This window comes from Rhagoletis pomonella, unplaced genomic scaffold (genome assembly GCF_013731165.1).
Source record: "Rhagoletis pomonella isolate Grant_MI unplaced genomic scaffold, Rhpom_1.0 Rhpom_scaffold_00006, whole genome shotgun sequence".
NCBI lineage: Eukaryota > Metazoa > Arthropoda > Insecta > Diptera > Tephritidae > Rhagoletis > Rhagoletis pomonella.
In genome coordinates this window covers 75395915-75416854 of record NW_023458560.1, presented here as the reverse complement: position 1 = coordinate 75416854, position 20940 = coordinate 75395915, and the positions used below count along the sequence as shown (strand labels likewise).

At 38.6% G+C, this 20940-nt stretch overlaps 1 protein-coding gene across 2 annotated transcripts in view; it reads left to right on the top strand.

The window, feature by feature from the left end:
* The window catches only part of LOC118741297 (calponin homology domain-containing protein DDB_G0272472), a 107287-nt gene extending 88047 nt beyond the window's left edge, over positions 1–19240 (top strand). For both annotated transcript variants that reach the window (XM_036473231.1, XM_036473230.1), the window contains exons 7-12: positions 7972–8117; positions 8392–8484; positions 8931–9022; positions 18378–18548; positions 18676–18828; positions 19027–19240. In XM_036473231.1, coding sequence (XP_036329124.1) covers positions 7972–8117; positions 8392–8484; positions 8931–9022; positions 18378–18548; positions 18676–18828; positions 19027–19101 — 730 coding nt within the window. In that variant the 3' untranslated portion in view covers positions 19102–19240. The remainder of the gene's footprint in view (positions 1–7971; positions 8118–8391; positions 8485–8930; positions 9023–18377; positions 18549–18675; positions 18829–19026) is intronic.
* Positions 19241–20940: the final 1700 nt, after the last annotated feature.

The window sequence follows — 20940 nt, the reverse complement described above, 5'->3', positions numbered from 1 at the left end:
TATCTTTATCTTTATCTTTATCTTTATCTTTATCTTTATCTTTATCTAATTCATCCTCCTTATCTATATCTTTGCCTTCTTGATTATAGTATTGCCATACCTTTCCACTTGTTCTCCGAATCTCTTGTTTACTCATCAAATCCTCCCATCATCATCAATGTTATCTGCATAAATTTTATGTTTTTAGGTTAAACAAATGATTGCAGATTTCATTCCGAAATTTGTGTAAACAATATCATAATTATCAACCAACAACAACTTAACGAAAGTAAGAACAACAATAGCACGGTATTTATTATTATTATTATCCTTTCAATTAGTGATGCTGATTTATGCACTAAAACTATCAAATCAAACTAAATTCACGCGTGATTTATCATAACAAATGAAACAGTAAATGAATTAAACGAATGACGAGGATGACTCTAAGCGCAATGACAAAACCATCAGCATCAGCATCATCAATTACCACAAAATAAGCAAATACCGTTAAGGGAGAATATACAGTGGGCGGGGGAGCACTTGAGCGGCAGGCTGTGCTCAACCACTTAGCCGTCACTCACCCGCTACCCACCCACTAATTTGCCAGATTCCACGGATCATTCATTGGTCACCAGAGTAAAATTGATTGTGTTGCTCGATAATTGTAGGTAAATAAGAGCGCTGTCACCATATATGTGTGTGTGTGTGTGTGTGTGTGCAATATAGAAAATTGCTGTGTGCAAATATTTTGACGCTCGTAAAAATAAACATAGCAACAATCAGCGGCACTGGAGAGTAGTAAAGACTTCGATTCGCCTTTCGCCTTTCGCCTCCCAATGCTGTAAGTGTGGGCAACCCCACAGCGCTTGAATAGCTTTTATGGATGAGTTATTTTTTGAAGCTTTCAAAGGGGTACGAGAGAGACTAAACCCGCTTTTTCTATTTCTAAATACATATCTAATATGAATGATTATCGCAGCATGACAAATCAAGATAATAAATTGTGTGACTTTTGCTGACACTGGCTCACTGGCTCACTGGCTCGCTGACGTCGTGCTCCCCAACTCCCTTGGCTACGCGCATCTATGCCATGTACGTTAAACAAAATCCATTTTGACCCTTTTTGACACATAAAAGTGGCATAAAGTGCACGGAAAATAAAAGTGTCCATTACTCAATCCTCAAATTGCTGTCGCTCTAGCGGGGTGGGGTGTGTATGAGGAGTAAGAGCGCTGTCATTATGGATCGCAAACTGGTGTTCCACGCTGTTGGGATGCCTACTTCCGTTTGCTTTCGCATAACATCCCACCCGATATCGTTATTTTTTCCTTACATGTGAATGTATTTCTGTTTATTTATTCGCCAACTGCTTTTCTACATTTGTGTGCTTTGAACGTAAAACGTATCCATCATTCGTATTATTGCTCATGCTCTCAAGCTCTCCATCATCAGCGCCAGTGTCAACTACTCAGCAGCGTACGTGTCCATTTGTGTGTTGACAGCTTTGCTGCGCATAAAAGACGCACACACACGCGTACATGTTGGTTCACATTCGAACTCGCCTAAATGCCCACAAACAAACCCAACACTCTTATGGCCTTAACCACATCCTTCATAATCCTACTCTCGAGTGTCCAGTGTCCTTCCCGCTAATACATACGTACACATAAATATGTATTTACTTATTTTGGCACCCTTTTGACTGACACATCCTGATGGCTCGCATACTGCTTTTCGTAGATTTTATGTGGCACTTTGCTTGCCCAAAAAAAAAGCTCAAAGCAAACTCATCAGCGCCACAAAAATATCCTTAATAATTTTCTTAAATCAACACGGCATCCGTCCCTTACAGTGTTCAGCCCGCACAAGCACAAATATGTATCTAACATACATCTACGGGTATGTGTTAGTATGTGTGCATAAAGTAAAATGACTCTCGAACTTCATCACCAAACAATGCCTACATTTGCTCAGAAGTGCATCATTGGTCAGTCGCATGCGGATCGGAAGCCTTTAAGCAAACAATAAGCATCCCCAGCATGTTTTTTCTTTTTTTTTGGAGCGTCCTCTCACCTCTGCCAATCGTTGGTTGTGGAATTTACAATTTCATTTCCTGCTGTAGCTTTTGTCCAGTTTTCTATTTAGTACTTTCCTTCATATGTACTTAGAAGTGTTAAGTTTCCCAAATTGTGGCGCTGAGTTTCGTTCAAGAATTTGAAGCGCAATATCAAATCCAGCTGATTGAGCATCTCTCGCAAAACAAGTTTGAATTTCCATGTACCTACTCGGGTAAACTTGCTGATTTTCTTAAGACTTTGCTGGTTTAATAATATTACGAAACTATATCTGACTCTTTCATGTACATAACTCGCCCATTTTAAAACAACAACACAAGCAAAATCGTGTCATATAGCTCTTCCCCAAGCAAAATTTGCTCATTCCGTAGGTAGTTATTTAGGTTAATCCAACGCTTTTTATAACTTTAGTTTCGCGTAAAATGTATCCTAGTTGATCGAGTTCCCAACAAAGGGTTTAGTGAACCTACGTAATCGTCTAAGGATGTCATGTATATTTCGTAATACATAGTATTAAAAGGCTATATGTGGAATGTGAAAACGTTGGGTTGTTTATTTTTGCCGGCCCTGCTTCCCTATCGGGTTGGCAGGTTTTCACTCATATGTTTAGCACATTCTATAGGCTTTATGCTTTCAATAATATACATACATACGTCATGTAACTGCCGCCAGTGTTGATACACATTTTTGCCCGTTTTATCGCATTTTCCATAACTTTCCGTAAGATTTCCGATGATAACTGTTTGCTTTCCTGTCGAATATTCTACTTAAGGGCTGCGATTGCCTGAGGCTTGTTGGCATAAATCCGCCACTTCAAGTAGCTCCAAAGAAAGAAGTCTGGGATGGTTAAATCAGGCGATCCGCTAGTCATGCCAAATCAACAAAACGAGAGATAACGCGGTGCGGTTGCACCATCTTTTTAGAATCACATGTTCACCAAGTCCCGTTTATCCAATTGCGGCAGTAAGAAGTCGTCTATCATAGCTCTGTAGCGTTCGCCAGTAACAGTGACCGTATTGCCGATGACGTCCTCAAAAAAATACGGCCCAATCACTCCTCCCACGTGAACGCCGCACCACACAGTGGCTTTGAGGGGATGTAATGGCTTTTCGTGGATCACACTTTCCCAGGAACGAAGATTTTTCTTATTGACGTAACCGCTTAAGTGGAAGTGCGCCTCGTTGCTTATGGTGATTTTCGACACAAAATCGTCCTCGTCGTTGTTGAAATTGAGGATGGCTGGACGGTAATTCACACGCAACGGACTTTCAGCAAGCATTAACTGATGCACTTTTTGCTCTTTGTACGGGAACATGTGTAAGTCTTTCACTAGAATTTGCTGTAGGGCCCGTTTGGTGATGCCCGTCGTCTGGTTGATGTTTTTTCGTTCTCAGGACACCGGGAACGACTCTAGTGGTATCAGTCTGTTCGAGTAGAGCAGCTAAGCGCCGATTTGTTTACCCAATTGGCGCAAACCCCGATAGGGTGATTAATTTTGCGCCACCGTGTACAAGTATATGTACATACATATGTAGCCGTGGGCCCATTTTAACTAGATTGCAAAGCAGTCTGATCTAAGGCCAAACAACTACAGATCCAGAAAACGTGGTGTTTCTACGAGGTAGACCAAACGGAGGGGGAGGCTGGGATGGAGGCAGGTGAAACGTTTCGATAAAACCATGTGTTGCCTATTTGGGGATCGAGTGTAGATGAGTAGTTAAGTTTGCTACAGTGTCGAGATCTTGGTTGCGACAGAGTTACACAGGTCTCTCGTAGCTGCATCTCTTCATGGAATGGGATGGGTGATGATTAAACTCCGATGACGGCCTTCACAGCGCCTGTGTTTGTAAAGGTGATGATTTACTTTGGGTGAAGGTCGTTGATGGCTTGTCTGTACAACGTCTGGTCAAGTGGTTGTGCGTATGTTGCCAGCAACTTTCCTCGCTTTTATTTTCGCGGAGAAAGAGATCAAGCTGCTGGTGCAAGTGACGTTGATATTAATTGCACCCTGACCACTTTCGTTCAGGTGGTTAAAATGGTCGCCGTTGATTTTGTAGGAGAGACACCAGAAAGATAGGAGGGATTGTAAGAGTCAAATAGTGCTTCGTACGAAAAGACACCATATTGTGGGCCACCTCTTTTAATTCCTTGAAGTTTGAACTCGAAGCTTCGAAGTTTGATATCGAAAAAGCACCTCTACAACTGTGAAGCTCTAAGGTAATTCGCCATCCACCGTTTCAGCCTCTATAGGAAAGAGGATGCCTCAGTGGTTGGTTGTAGGTGTTCGTGGCTACGGGCCTGCAAGTGGCACCTCTTTGGCATATGAACTTAGCCATTAACAGTGCATCCAAATATGTGTAACTCTTAGACTAGGATTAGAAGTAGATGTGCAATCGCATAACTGCATATGCAGAAGTGTTGAGAAATCCCTATAACCCTACCATTTTTTGATTTCTGCTAGGTACCATATATTTGTAGGAATAGTATAGTATACTGATATATCTTAGATTTGTTGCTCGTTATCCTGCATCTGTGTAAGTACTCATGCACTTGTCCATCATTCGCAAAGTTTACCAACATTTGCTGTCGCTGAAGTGTAGTGGCAACAAAAATAAACAAGTTATCTATCCCCTGGACCAAGAATCGAATGAATTGTTTAGAGTTACACCCAGTTACAATGCAGTGCCGTTGGATAAGGGACGAATTGCACACAAACACACACACACACACACACGAACAAATGCCTAAGAGTATCTGCGTGTAGTAGTAGTAGAGTAAACAAAATAAAATTAACATCCTTGTTAGCTGTAAAAACACGTTCGTTAAATATTCTTACCGAATAGAGCAGCAGGATAATGCTGCTTTCCCACCGCTGCTACCACCGACCGCCTATAGCTGCCTGCCCTTTCTCATTTATTTTTTTCTGAAGTAGTTGTTGTTGTTGCCTTAGCACGCTGTCATTGACGTGTCGATATGTCGTGTTGATGAGTCGCCGTTGTCTCACTGCCGTCGCCTCCTCGCCACATGGTTGTTGTTGTTGTTTGTTACTCAGTTTGCTACTCAAGAAGCGCAAACTGGCAATGGCAGCGGCTTTTTCTATTTGTCTACTGCTTTTTTTTCACCCAACACAAAGTTCTCTATTTATCCAAATGTCTGCTGCATCCTTGTGTATCCTTGTTAGCCGCTTTGCTTTAAATGAGCGCTTGTGCGCTTGTGTGAATTGTAACAGTTTGTTTGCGCGATTCGGTTGGATTTTTCCGGTGCTTTCTTTCATTTCATTTCGGTTCGTCATTCTATTTGCTACATATTTTATTCGGCAGGACTGTGTTTTTTTTGTTTTGCTTCATATTTATACTTGTTTGCCATTTCATTGCTGTTTTTGTCACCCACTCGAGCAGTAAACGGCATTCACACTCACTCGCATACACACACAGAAAAGGGATAACTAACTACCAAGTCGCCTGTGCTTGTTCTCAAGCACGATTACGATGTGGTGTAGCGTGGCAGCGGATGAGGAAGATCGTCGTACGCGTCTGCATTGGTTAAAGGACAAATATTTTAACAAGTGTCAAATACACACGCTACTTAAAAACACGTACGCGTCATTTGGTGTATATAGAGAGTATAAGAGCGCTGTCATGAGGCGGTAGGGGAGTAGGGGAGTTGTGGTTGGTGGCCAAAGTGTTGCCATTATGAACGTTTGCACTTCTCTATTGCGTGGCTGTAATGTGTAGGGCTATAGGGCTTCAACTTTATTCAAGTTTATTTTTCAACTTTTTTTCGGTCAGAAAATTTTTACAAATAAATATGTTGGCCTGTTGCTCACTGAAGAGCTTTTGGAAGTTGTTGACATTTTTATTCGTTTTAATTTACAAATTTACGGTATATTTTCTCTCACTTGAAGTTGGTTTTCCGTTTTGAAATGTGAAGATTGGCGCAGTTAGTATACCCTTTTATTTTATTTTCATATCAAATACTCAGGTGTCTTAAATAATGTGGTTTCTTCGGATATCACTCTACATAATCTGAATACAACAGGATAGGAAGACGACCTCAAATCTGCTTAATAGATCAATCACAGAGCAGTCAGCATATTAGCAACCATAACGGGGCACTTATTTCTAGGCATAGTACTATATGAATATATGAAAACCAACAAACATGCAGCAAGGATATGCCTGAACTATTATAGAGTTGCACGCATCTGGCAGCTAGAATGCAGCAAATAAATTGTTCAGCATTTCCTGTGTGTGGATTTTTCGGCCTTGCTAATATTATGTTTCAAACCCAAGAAAGACAATTAGTAATATAACTAGCGGGTCTACATGTCAGGATATACCATAAGCTATGCCAGTAAATCATATAAGTCGAGAAGTGCATAAAAATGCTCTAATTATATCCTGACTTGATGACGATCTCTTAGTTCGAGCCCTCGTTGGAGCAACATCCAACACATTTTTTCTGTTAGCGGTGTCTCTCGGTAGGCTATGGCCAACCTGCCGGGTGTAATTCTGCTCAAAAAAATAGTTGCAATTCGGAGGCGGCGTAGAACTCTACCTGTGTGAGAACATCAAATCGGCCACCACAAGCTAACAAGGAGCTTGACCAAATACTTGGCAAGGTATATGAAGCGAAGAATATTTATTTATTTTGTTAGATTACCTAAGAGCATGTAAATTAGACTTAAAATCAGAACCTGCAGAGCAACCAGATACACCTCCGCATAATTTATTCGCTTTGTTTTGGGGAGCTTAAGATGTTTCCAATGTCGACCTACGAAGCATTAGAATAATTTTCGATGGAAGTAAAAAGAATGAGTTCGATATTATTTTTCAGGTTACTGCAGAATCCATTCCAGGTTTAATGTTGGCGAAATTTTATCCCTGAATGCGAATAACATTTTACGAATATATTTATGTACTTTAAATATATTCATACGTACGTTCATAATAGAGTGATTGGTCCGGGTTTTCTAAATCGGTTTCCACCAGTTCTTTTTTTGATATCTATAGGCGTTTTTTCGAAATCTTGGTTTTATCGAATATCGAATAAACCGGATTTTTTAATCGAAAAAAACCGTTTTTTTTCTTACATACAAGGCTTTTTTGCAGTTTAAAGGAAACCTCTAAATAGTTCTAAAATTATATCCTAGGTTATTTGGGGATGAACAGGATATCATATTCGAATAAACGACTGTTTGGAGCTTAAACGTTGTCTACGTTTTGGTCGAGCTTCTCCTCCAATTCTTGTTCTGCTTCTAGATGTTGACACAAATGGAGAGATGTACAGTTTTAGTCCACCTCCGAAGAAGCTTTTTATGGCAAATGTACACTCGCAGGTTTGCCATTGTCTGCCGAGGGACGAAAGCTATTCGAAAACAAATTTTTTTGATTTTGCTGGAACCAGAAATTGAACAACACTGTGTAAATCATGAAGATGATGATTGATGAACTGGTGAACCGCGTACTTGCTATTCCCCTAAACAGAACACAAGCACAGTGAAAAAGTCTTGGGAGTCCATTCATGAGAATCCTTTATTTCAATTAACTCGCGCTTCGCATTACAAATGCAAATGAGTTTTCTTAAGAAATATAGCAAAACTACAAAAAAATACATTTCTGAGTATGTTCAGGTGCTGCCTGTGTATCTATAAAAAGGCAATGAACATTACTGGTGTGGTGTCTGCCCAAATAAAGTTCTAATGTGCATTTGTATGTTAGTTAATCGGCATAATCTTTGCGCTTTGTCAAGCGCTTAATACTTTTTTAAAATTCTCCGATCCCAATGAGGGGTGCGCTGAACTTAACATTCCGACCCTTTTTTTATCTTGAAATCCCTCTTAACGTCTTACGCTTTTAAACGAATAAATTTTTTCATTGCATATATACTAAATTTTCTCTTCTTCTCTTTGCAGCTATGCCGTTATAATTGGTCTCATCGAAATCCTTTCGCGACGTTGCATGAAAATACGCGAATCCATTGAGAATCATCAAAGTGTGGTGCTCTCGTTGCTGGCCACGCTTGGCTTCCTCACACGTTTCATTGATGTCTGTCCGGCAGGTAAGCAAAAAAAAAACGATGGCCTAACTAATCGCATACAAAGTCTTTAACCAGTCTTTAACACCAGTAGCTGAAACGTGGTTTTGGCCACTCGGCAATGAACAATAACTAACTGCCTTTTATTGTAGTTGTAAACGTGATGCAACTGCTGTGCGCGAGTCTTTTAAGTCGGCTATTTTGTTAGCCGTTTGTTAACATCTTCTGGCTAATTTGTTGTACCAATTTAGTTCGTTTGAATAACATTTGTTTTCTTTCTCTTTCTATGCTTTCGAAGGACCCACAGACGCGACGCGCTTCCTGGGCGCGGCCAAATCCACGGAACTCTTTGGATCAGTATCGATGCTGTACGCGTGCGTTGTGCCAATCGGTGAGTAGCCGCTGGCGAAGGAAACAAGAACTGAAGAATTGAAAGAAACAAAAAAAAACAAAAGAAAATTAATTGCTATTTTAGGATAGTGGCAAATGCAGTTACTTTTTTATGTTTTTTTTTTTGTTTTTTCTCATTTGGCTGTGATTCATTACTCGGCAATGCATTCTGCTCTCCTTCGCCTTTCGCACATTCGTAAAACGTCTAAGTACATTCTAATCGAGTGCAAAGTGCATTTTTACGCTTGATTGGCCTTTTGTCGATTCTACGCTAGCTGACGTGAGATGCGAGCAAAGGCGGAAATTAGTCATTTTACCCTTTTATGTTTTTATTAGCTCCACATCCGGACAGTTCAAATGTGGATTTGAGATGAAGTTTTTTTTTTTTTTGTATTTTCAATCGAGTTGCTTGCATTGGATTGTAATTTTTGTTTGTTCTCTTCGCAGGTGAATGCATCCCACCGCGCACTGTGTCATTGGCGGCAGCAACCTTCAATCTGTTGGTCTCCATGGCGGTGCTGGATTTGGCGACGTTTCAGGTAAGCAAAGATTTAACGCAGAATACTTCAATCTAAAATGAAAAATTAAGAGAATGTGTGAATTGGATACATATTTATGCTTATTAAATTATTATTTGTATATTGAATCCATATTGTGTTAATCGATCCAGGCGTATTTAGGCAGGTTGGTCTAGTGGTAAAGCGTGATCCGGCGTATTTTTTTCCACGTCCTGCGTTGAATTTCGTGATGTGTCTTCTAATTTGGAACAATTTACCCTACAACAGGACCTGACCATAACTTGGTATATTTTCAATCTGCCTCCGAAATCCTTTGGCTTCGTTCTGTAGTAGTTGTATCAGGCTAAGAATTTTCCAAACAGTTTCGGGGAATATTGTGAATAGACCTTGGGCAGTAACAAATTTGGGCCGTCCAGACTGCCTAAGTAGGCCCGACTTTTGTCTGAACGTGTGGTAGGATCTTATCTCCGCTAGTTGCGTTGTCTGTGGATATATCCCCACGTGTTGGAGTATTCAGGGTGGCTTTCATACCGGAGCTCTTTTCGATTTTTCTTAAAGCTCTGGATGGGCCGATTCATCTGCTTTTTAGAAACAGAGCTTATGCATATTGCCAGGAGATATACATAACCGCCTTCACACGCTTGTGAGGTCGATAGCGAAGGTATTCATACCCAAAACTTCACTGGGTGTCTTTCTCGACATCGAGGAACTATGAATCATGTCCTTATGCCCCTTCTGAAGACACTCGCCACTCGTATTTGGATTCATAGAACTGTCGCGGCACAATGACGCAGTGCTACCAACCAGCTACCCTTTTTGAAGGTGGTGAAAACGGCCTGGATAGGCTGCTGGGCGATTCTCTGCGGGGACTGCATTTGGACTACTCTTGGATAGATGTGCCACGCATCAGCTTCAGGCGACTGCAAGTTTTTCTGTCCTAATTTTCTGGACCAATTCAGTCAAGAATCACGTTAAGCTCACGAAGCCGCAGCCTTCAATTCTGTCTAGGGTATGAGCAGGACATTGTCCGGATGGATTTCGAACGGCGAGACAAAATACGACACCAGATCCTCACAGTCGCAGCTGCTTGGAGGACGACGAAGCTCTTCCAAGACTGCGGTCTAAATGCCTGGTCTTTATAAGCTCTGCGGAAGAATAGTTTAACTGAAAGCAACAATACGCCCCATCGCTTTCTAGCCAAGTATTGCTGGCTTAACTTGAAAAATTAAATCAGTGCCCATTTTCTGTGCCACTCCAGTTCGTTCCCCCTCCTCCTGAAACAAATCAAGCGTACGCAAATGAACAAATCAGCCAACCAATCGGCCAACCAACGTATTGACAAAGTCACAAACAAACAAACGAAAAAACAATCAAACCAACGAGTGACTGCAGAAAAAAATTGTTCAAAAGCATTCATTCGCTTCTTTACTTTGCACTCGGAAAGTTTTTCAAACGTAAAATCGCTACAAAATTAAAATAACGAAGAATGCAAAAGCAGGAATAGATGGATGCAAAAAGACAAACAAAATTAAAATAAAACACATATGAAAGGCATGAAAGGGAATATAAATAAAGTTAAGAGTAAATCGAAAAGCGTTCAAAGTTACAGTACGCACACACACACACACACTCCCACAGAACTTGGGGAAATTGGAAAGTCAATAGCCGCAGCAGCGCCGTCCGCGTCTATCGGGGCAACAACTCAAACGAATTGAATTTAGTAAAAACTTTCGAGGGCCGCTGTGGGTCTGTAGCGTCAAGTATTTGAGCTCTACAAGTCCTTTGCTTTGTTTCGATCAACATTGGCGACGGCGACGGCGACGACCAACTGAATGAACTGAAGTTGTAATTTCCGGAAAATGCAAAACTTTACCAAACACATTTGGTTAGAAACAAATAAAGAAATAACGATAACTTTCAATACTTGGTGAATGTTAAGCAAAAAACAACAATAAGTGAAGGACGAAAGCGAGAGCAAGCAATTGAACTGTCATTGGAGCGTGTCGTGGGACTATGCACTACGTTCTTTGTTTTTGACTTGGAAAGTGATTTAAATTTGTTGAAGGACTTTAGAAAAGTGGAGGCGTTTTGGTGGCAAGTTTAAATTGAATGTTTTTGAAGTTTGCTAACTTGCAGTACTGAGTCAGTTTTAAAGAAAACTTTGCCTACACACAAATAAGTTGCTTAGAACTTATTCTTCCACTTATGAGCTTTTGATATATATATTTTTTTTTTGTCAACATCTTCCACCTTCTAAGTATTTCATTTGACGGCATACATTTCGCGAGCTGATTTACATTTTACTGCCAACATTTCGTATCGTTCGCGGCCGTATTAATAATTCATTCTATGTGGCAATAGTTGTGTTCCACTTCAAGCCGCCGCATCACCGCATCACAGGCGTCACTTTTGCTAACAGAAATTTGTGGATTAGACGAGCTACTTAAGTTGAATTGAAAAGCTAAACTTAACCAATGACACCGATGCTGCGCCAAATACAACAACACCGACTGACTGACTTTCGGATGGCTGCACAGGCGCATGTACAACAAAGTACGATGTTCGCTGCTGCTCTTCTCTGCCAGCAAATCAGTCGAACTTCATCGAATGTCAACGTCAAATGCAAGCACACTTGTTCGCGGCATTTCTAAGTAACTTGTCAAAATATTTACCTTTGTAAACGAGCAATCCTTCTGGAGCCCAATCCTTACCCCCCCCCCCCACACCCTGCTCACTTCCGCATTCGCAAAAGTTGTCAAGCAAAAGTTTATCTATATTTCAACTCAATGACAGTTGTTGCTGTTTTGTTGTTGTTGCTGCTATCGTACACATAACATTATTCGCCTTGTTGCCATTTCGCGCGATTGACACTTGAAAATGCAAATTCGTACAAGTGACATATTTAAATCGTAAATTTTTAATTTTGCTTTTTCGCGTTCTCAGCTGCGCACATTTGCCATTCAAAGAGAAATATGCAAATGAACCGAACCTGTGTGTGTTGGCTTGAAGGTGAGTTTGAGTGCAAGTTTGAAATCAATTTGAGATGTTCTAAGTAAGAGAAGACAGGGGCCTGCTGAGGAGTTGTGAAGGGATTTTAAGGAAACCTGAAGGACTTGGTAAAGTTTTAAAATTTGTGTTGATTAATTAATTGATTTAATTCATTAGCTTTAACGTCGATCATGGTTCTAGTTATCCTGAATTAAGTAATGAATTCTGTCTACGAAAGACACGTTTCAGAGAATGAGTAGTGTGGCCAGATTTTTTTTTCAAGAAACTTAATTTCCGAAATCCTAATTTCCTATTGTAATCAGGGCTGCAAACCGGTTGAGAACGGAACCGCTTTTTGAACCCACACTCCGCTTTTTTCGGGCTTCGAACCGAACCGTTTTTAAGTTGGAAGGCCAAAACCGAACCGAAAACCACTCAAAAAAATAGTTCGATTCGGTTCAAAATGGAAATATCTACATTAAATAATTTTTCATGTTCTGCAACCCTTATGGTAAAACTGCTAATATTTTATTGTTTGATGGCAACTCCGTGAATTGGCCTACAAGGTTGAGAACCTATCGAAAATGAGGGCTTCAACCCGAAGTCAGGATTTTCAGTGTCAATTCCAAATTCTGAGTAAGCAGATATTGTCTATGATTTATGTAAGATTGGACTGCCGGACAAAACTTACGAGAAAACTATAACGCAGGAGGAAGGACATCGAAAAGAAAACTAGAAAAACGGACAAGAAAATGACAGTAAGATTCATAAAATAAATTAAACATATATTCAAAACTGAAACGCGTTTTTAGGTTGAAAAATCAAAAGGCAATCCGACATTTATATAATTTATTACAAACAATGGTACCTCCTGACTTCACTTCTTCAGGTGTGGATACCAGTTCAATATTAAAAGATAAATATTATATGTACATTAGGGTGCATCACACCCTGAAAAAAAAATCAGTACTGTTTTTCTATCGGAATTTCAAAATGTATTATATTTTAAGACTTCCCTCATAATATATAGGAAAAATATTAGCATTTTCGTTAGCTGGCCCGATTTGCAAATACCTCTGAAATTCGAGTCTCTTTATAAATAAAATTAGTTTTTAAAATTTTTCTTCCAAAAAATCCCTTCAATTGATAGAGAAGTGTAAGGTTAAAAGGTCTGCATAAGAATGTTTAAAAGTTTCAAGGCAAAGGAGCAATGAAGAGATTCTCGGGATCCAAATACCACCAAAATGAATCCATTTGAAATTTCATAAACCTCTGGGTTCATACCAGCGTCGCCGGCTCATACCGATTGGAGAAAGTTTGATTCACAGTTTGAAATTCTCTGTTGTTCATCTTTTAAACCAATAACGGTAGTTAGGGTTTGAGACCAACTGGCTGTTAGATGGTAGTTAAAAATCGAAATCAAGTGAAGGCTAACTTCTGCTTGTTTCCTTGTTTATTGCAGCAGGTGTTTGGAATCAAGCCGAACGGTCTCCGTTGGAGTCATCTCTGACAATTTTGATAGATTTTCAGTGGTTGTGAGCGTCTATACATCGGAAGATTCGACTACAAACAGTCTTGCTGCCTCGTTGAGACTTTGTAGAAAACCTGAGGTTGAAAGAAAAACTGAATTCAGACTGTTTATGTCATTAGGCGTGTCTTCGTGTTTCATTTCTATGTTCAGGTATCACCATTTCGGGAGCGTCATATCCCAGATGAGCTTGCGTCACTTAACGTTTAGTCTTCTTCTCGTTCGCGAGAGTATCCATGTGAACCAACATAACTGAAGGCAATCTATCGAGTTACTCGGCTATAGCGTAAGAAATGAAAGGGGAGGTTTCCAGAATCCGAGTGTAGACAGCAGCAGCCACAGCCAAACAGTTGCGGGAACTAGCTGAAAGAAAACCGTTTGACTCCCATTGGGAGATTGGAAGCAACTTTAAAGTCTGCCATTCCAATAAAATACTTAATTGGATGGAATTTCAGAAGGTATTTTCGACGTCTTCTTAATATTTTCCGAGATGACGGATAGTTTTAAGGATAAGGCCAGAAAATGGTTGCCTTCAAGCTCCTTTGAGGTGCCTCGTAGATCTGAAATTCTCAACTAGCTATTGAAATAATTTATGGACTTTACCTTTGCCTTCACAAGGTACAAATATAGCATAGTAAATTATGTAATTGGATTTGCGCTCATCCTTAACATTCTCAACCTGTCACAGGTTGTCAACCCACCTAGTTTTGATCTCCATTCCTCTGTTTGACCGCACTCCGCCTGCCAACTCGCTTTGCACCTTCCCAACTCCTGCACTCACCTCTTTCCAATCTCATCAAAAGTCAATATTTACCGGCATTGTGTATTTGCTTGTTATGCCAAATGTTTGTTTGCGTATCTTTTTGACGAATGCGTCGCTGCATTTGCCAATCTGGTGGCCAATGTGCAAACTAATTTAGATGGTACACAATGAGGTCGCACAAAGAGCAGTGGATGGTCGGTCGGCCGCTTAGACCGTCAAGCAGTTCAGACATTGCATGAGTCGGTAGTAGAACAGAGTATGGAAAGTACTTCAGACCACTTTTTCAACTACCGGAGCGCGAAAATCAATTTCGTTTGTGGACTGAGTGTTCGAAGTTCAGATAAAAATATGTAGACATTTACGTTTGTTTGTAAATGTTTGCTAGAATTTCTGAAGCAGCAGGTTTTAGTTTTTGAAATACTTTACGTTTTGAATTCTCCATAATTTGATTATTTTTTAGAGACTCATTTTCATAGGTCCAATTTTTGAGGTAACTTTCGACTACTACCTAGTATAAATATTTTGGCTTCCAAAGCCTCTCACGTACTTAGTACATACAAACATGCATGCATACATACATACATACATACATATGTACATAATAAGGGTATTCAGACTATCCTCGTTAATGTATTAATTGGTTATCTGGTAACTCGGTAACACTTTCGACTTTGAACGCCCGTTATTCTTTTTCTGGTTAAAATTACTTTCGAATCAGCTGACGTGAATTTCTTTTTTTAAACATTTATTAATTCCACGGGAGAAAATTCCAGCAAATAAGTGACAGAAAGGAATCAGCTGATATTTTAACGCGTGTGTTACCACATTATCAGACTTGTCACCTCGTTAAGTTGGTAATGATATATTCGGTAATTTACGAAAGCAAAACAATGGTTGCAGTTACCGAATACCGAATTAAGACCTTAACGAATATAGTCTGAATACCCTTAATATATTTCGTTCACATTTTAATAGTGGCTTGATTTTGAAGTTGGTATATTGAGTAAATAATTGCAGCATCTCTCAAAAATTTCATTTGATTGTGTAAATATTTAATATTTGTGGCAGAAAATGAACTGAATTCCTCTTTATACTAGTACACAAAAACATGTACATACAAGCCACACACACAGAAATTAAGTTTGAAGCCAACACGAAAGCGATAGATGTACGAGTAGATACATACATACATACATATTTATGTGCGCATACAGAAGTTGAACTGGGTTGAATTTACTTTGTTTAGCTCATGATTAAAACCTAATAAAGTTATTTGCAGAAGTACTATAACAACAAAAACCAACAACAACGAAATGAGGAGAAAAACAACAACCCGAACAATGAGCTTATGTACACAAATCAACACACATGCGCATACTGTAATAAGCCCTGTAGGAAAATTCGACGATTTTGAACTCTTAACCTTGCAATACTTTCGAGAATCCCTTTGATGGGATTTTAGGAAGAAAGTACCAAATTTTTCCAATTCTGATCTTATCGAAATATGTTGGGCTTTGAGCCGTTTTCTCAAGTAGCTTTTAAATTTTTTAAGAACAAAATTTTTGTTTAAAGGACAGATAAATTTTAAAAGCTATTTAAGAAAACAACCCTTAGTGTATTTATTGCAAGTGGTTCAAAGAGCAGCGTTGGTACTCGCGACAAAGAAACAGATCTTAGACCAATAAGCCATACTTTTTGTTTACCTGAAAATCTTCTAGGATGCTAGTACTACATATAAAATCATCATTAATGGGTTCGGACTGCCAAGCATGCGTGCATTAAAGGTCGTCAACTGAGACTACGTTTCATGAGCCTATATAAAATCGGTTTCATTACCAAAAGTTCATTTTTAATGCCTTCGTGGTTAAAATCAAAAGCCTGTTTGTCGCGTAAACCAGTTAAAATTTTGATTTTTTAAAAGAGCTTCAAATTTTCCAAGAGGGTAGATGCGTAAAATGAAAGCTAACTAGAAAGCGCTGAATTATCTCCGCCTGCTAAGCAAATACCAGCAAACCAAAGCGTAGAACCAACAAAAATACAAATATCAATCTGAACGCATCCCAATTTATACGCTCCAGGGGTGGCTATATACATATATACTCTATGGGAGGGTGTTTTGTGAGCGCATCAGCAAGCTTTCTGCTTTTTGTTTGGCATTTAAAATTTGGTTAGGATGCCGCACGAATGCGCACTTATCTATTTGTGGTAATTTAAAACAAATACCAAAGTTTGTTTAATAAAATTGCCAGCGCAAGCAAGCTAAAGTCGACGAAGCGGCAGCCAGCCGCGGGACAAAAGAGAGAATTGCCGATGTATTTAAACATTTAATTGGCAAAAATAACCAGACTGAAGTGAAACGCACACAAAATGTGACTGTAAAATGCAGAATACCGGAAATAAATTCATAAAATAAGTGTTTTAATTAACAAGAACAACAAGATGATAAGGATTTACTTTCAAAGGATATATTTACATACATACGTACGTACTTTGTATATATGTACCTACTTATACATTTCTAATATCAAGGATCTGCATACAAAAACACTTTCTATAAGGAATTTGAGATAACCGACGCGTTCTAACCCCGCCACGACAAACTGAAGGTACCTCTGGTCGCTGAGTCGAAAAACTTGGCCTCCACATCGAAACGCCTAACAGCCGTCCCCGGATGATCGTCTTCGGCGGGGTCCGAGATATGTATAATAGTCTGTAGCACTAGGTCCATCATTTTCTCTCCTATGTCAAGAAAAACCAAATACACACAACAATACAAGCATTAGGGAGGAACTGCGTAGAATTACGAAAAGCATAATTTTTCTCAGATAGCCAAGCGGCACTTCTGGCACTTGCCTCACCGGTAACAAAATCTAAAACAGTCAGAGATTGCAAATGTGCGTTAAGCTCTACGGCCGAGTTAATAGACATCTCTCTCTTCTCTGGGCTCCCGGCCATAGGAACATACACAAAAATGAGAGGACTGATGAGTTGGCAAATACAATAAACTGTTCACTTGAACTCATAAAAAGGGAACTGCATCTGCAAGTCGCACGTTTTTATGGGTGATACACATTGCAACAACCTTCAAGCCAGAAAAACTGCGAGGAATATATGACAGCATTATGAATATGCCAACGGCAGAAGAACTTCTAAAGAGGTCGAGGAAAGATATAGTCAAATTAACGGCCACGATAACAGGACATTGGCCCTCGGCACCCTAGCTGTAGTCTTGAGGGAAGTAAGAAAACGGTCCTACACTTTATTTGCGAGTGCCCAGCATCGGCACAAATAAGTCATGACACACTCTGGAGTTTTCCATCCAAAATCTTAGGGAGATCTCCAAATGCACCATTACTAGCCTAAATAGATTATTCGAAAAATCCAAATGGTTTGACGAAACCGACGAATCTTGAAAGCAGATACAATCAAGGATCAGCTTTAATTTGGTCTGGACATGGGCTGAGGCGACACTTCTACCAATCAACCAACCAAAGAACGCCACAATTCACTGTTTAGCCATTCCTAAAAATAGAGCTGCGAAGGTTCAGTTAAAGCAATATCTTACCACACCTTATTTGGTGGAAACATAAGATTTAGGTGCAATTGTAATACTAAATTTTCACGTATGCTGGATTAAAGGAGAGGCAATAAATCCATTAAGAGGATGAGGGGAGCCACAGCGTTCTACGTCCAACTTTAATAATATTAGGACTTCACGTTGTATGACTGGGAGAAATTCATGTAAGAACGAGAGAGGAGAAAGATAAAAATAACAGTTTTGATAGTTTGCCAGCTAAGCGATTCAAATGTGGGGACAGAGAACTGTCGGCATCCAAATCCATAAAAAGACCAATGCAACTCTGTTATATGCGACAACTACCTTGGAGTCATCCCACTGAACATCAGATAGTATAAGATCCTTACGAGCGTGCAAAATATAAAAATATGGTTGCCTGATGTTTAGGAGAATCTTTATTTAAAATTATCTCTGAATATGATTGCCTCCCAAAACTTGTTTTTAAGCTTTCGTATCTTCAGCTAATGAATTTTTAAGACTGTTTTTTTGTAATTTGTTCAATCTTTTCCTCTCCTTCCAGGATGTCATGTCTAGTGAAACGCTTTCGCTAAAATTCCTCGATGTTGTCACAATTTTACTCAAATATTGCGGCAACAAATGTTCGGCGGCTAAAAATAGCGAAACGCAGGCTGTGATCATAGATCTGATAGCGACAATTGGCTTCCTCTGTGCCAACAACAAGAAGAATCAAGTAAGTGTCTTACGGATTTTGGTTTCATTTTCGATTAATGGCATAGTGAATTTTTTACTCACATTTGATTTGTTGTTTTTTTGCATTTGTCTTCTTTCGTTACTACCGTTATCTACCCACGCAAAAGGATCTACTCACCTCTGAGCAATGTTCCATTATAGTTAAGAGCTTAACCAAATTACCTGAACATTTGAATGTGGTCGTTTATCCCTGCTTAGTCACAATAACGTTCCAAAATCAAAATGCTCGCAATGTGATAGCACGTGATTTTAATTTAGAAGTAAGTGTAAAAACAAAAATAATATTTTTACCAACAATAATTACAGGGTGCAAGGAAAGATAGATACATATACATGGACGAATTTTAATTTTATGCATTTTTGTATGTAATTTTTCTTGCTCTTGTAACTCTCTTTTTTGCAAGTTTAATTCGCGCCCTTTACTAATCTCTTTTCGTTCTAACAAAATTTATGTACAGTTTCTGGATGAATATAGTAAATCAGAGAAAGCCAAGAAGAATCATCTAATCGCTCTGCTCAAAGAGAAGACTTAAGCAAATCAAAAAAAGTTAATAATAAACTTTTTAAGGCGTTTATGACTGGAAATAAAAAAAAAAATCGCATTTATGGTGCTTCGAAGTATCATTTGTGGAATAAAGAGAAAATATTCGCTGACTGCCTTCTCAATCATAACAAAAAAAAAAACACCAAAAAATTTTGTTGTTTGTAGCAGCAAATGGCAAATTAAGCGATGCCATGCACACTTACACACCCTACGTACATAAATACAAGACACTAAAATAAAAAAAAAAAAATAAAAATAAATTTATCGCCACGTTAATAATTGCATTAAATTAACTAATAATAAATAATTTTGTGCACGCCAATAATTTAAGCTGTAATAACAAGTGATGAAATGCTGAAAATGAAGTGAAGAATAAGAATTTAAGAATTATTTTGAAATCTTAAGATTTTACTTTAAACACTAATTTATTAACCAAAACATACCCGAAATGACGTGATAATGAAGCTTTTCACCAGTGCTGCATACATACATATTTAAAGAGAAGTAAATGAAAGATACCCAAGTGGAAGAAGAAGCAGAATGCAATAAGTACTTGAATTATGTAACATTCGATTCCTGTTTTTTTTTTTTAATTTTTATATGAAACTAAAACTTGTGTTTGTGAATTGCTCGAATTATTAAAAGTTTCCTAGTAAACATATTTATTTATTTGCTCCATATATGTACATATGTATGTATATGTAAATACATTAGGGCGGGTCAATTTTTTTTTACTATGCGCGTATAGTATAGGAGGATTCTACGTGTAATTCTAAGCAAATTTTCTGAAGAAACCATGGGTCTAAAATCAATTTGGAGTTTGCCAAATTGCGAGAATGGGTTTCGAAGAAAATGTGAACATTTTCACTGTTGCGCCCTCTGGTGGAAGGTAAAAAAAAGGATATCTCATTCTAAAAACCACTTATAGTATTTTTTTATACAAAATTTAAGCACTTCATTACGACACTATAGAAAAATGCTAAGAGTCCTGTTTTCGCAATTTGGCAAACTCCATATTGATTTTAAACCCATGGTTTCTTCGGCTAATTTGCTTAGGATTTCACATAGAATCCTTCTGTGCTATACGCGCATAGCCGAAAAAATCTCACATACAAATAGAACCGCCCTAACATACATACTTACATTTTATACTCTTATTTATTGTAGGCTATCCATTTAATTATTATTGAATCCTTATTTTCCTATTTGCGCTCAGTTTCACCTTTTTAAGCTCAGTTTATTCAACGAAATCAGTTTTGCTCAGTTCGGAATCGGTAGACACTCAGCGAAATATTTTTTTTGAACATTTAAAGGGTTTCCTTTGTTTTCTATGAATTTTCGATATCAATTAGTTGCACTTTGAAACAATTTGAAAGTGTGCTTTAGGTCCTCAACGAATGGCATCATCTTATGACCTGCGTTAGAAAAATGTCTTAGCTGAAGATTATGCTACCGAAGATCACTCTTAGTCGTGCTGAATATGCAGGTGACCTCATCCTAGTTGAAGATTAGAGATCCCTACAACTCCCGTGGACTGACGACTATTTACACATAACTATGATTACTATGTAAATATATCTCGCTGTGTGTCCTACTAAGTATTTATAATAAATATTTATTCTACCAATTTTTGCTCCCTACTCAACTTAAGCAATAATACATACATTTCATTCTCACTTATAAGTATTATCATGTGTATTAGGGTGCATCACTCTCCTTACAAACAAATTAGTACCACTTTTGCAATGGAATTTATTAGGTACTTATATTTTAAGACTGTCGCCAAAATATTTCGGTAAAATATTAAGATTTGAGCTGGATTCCTTTG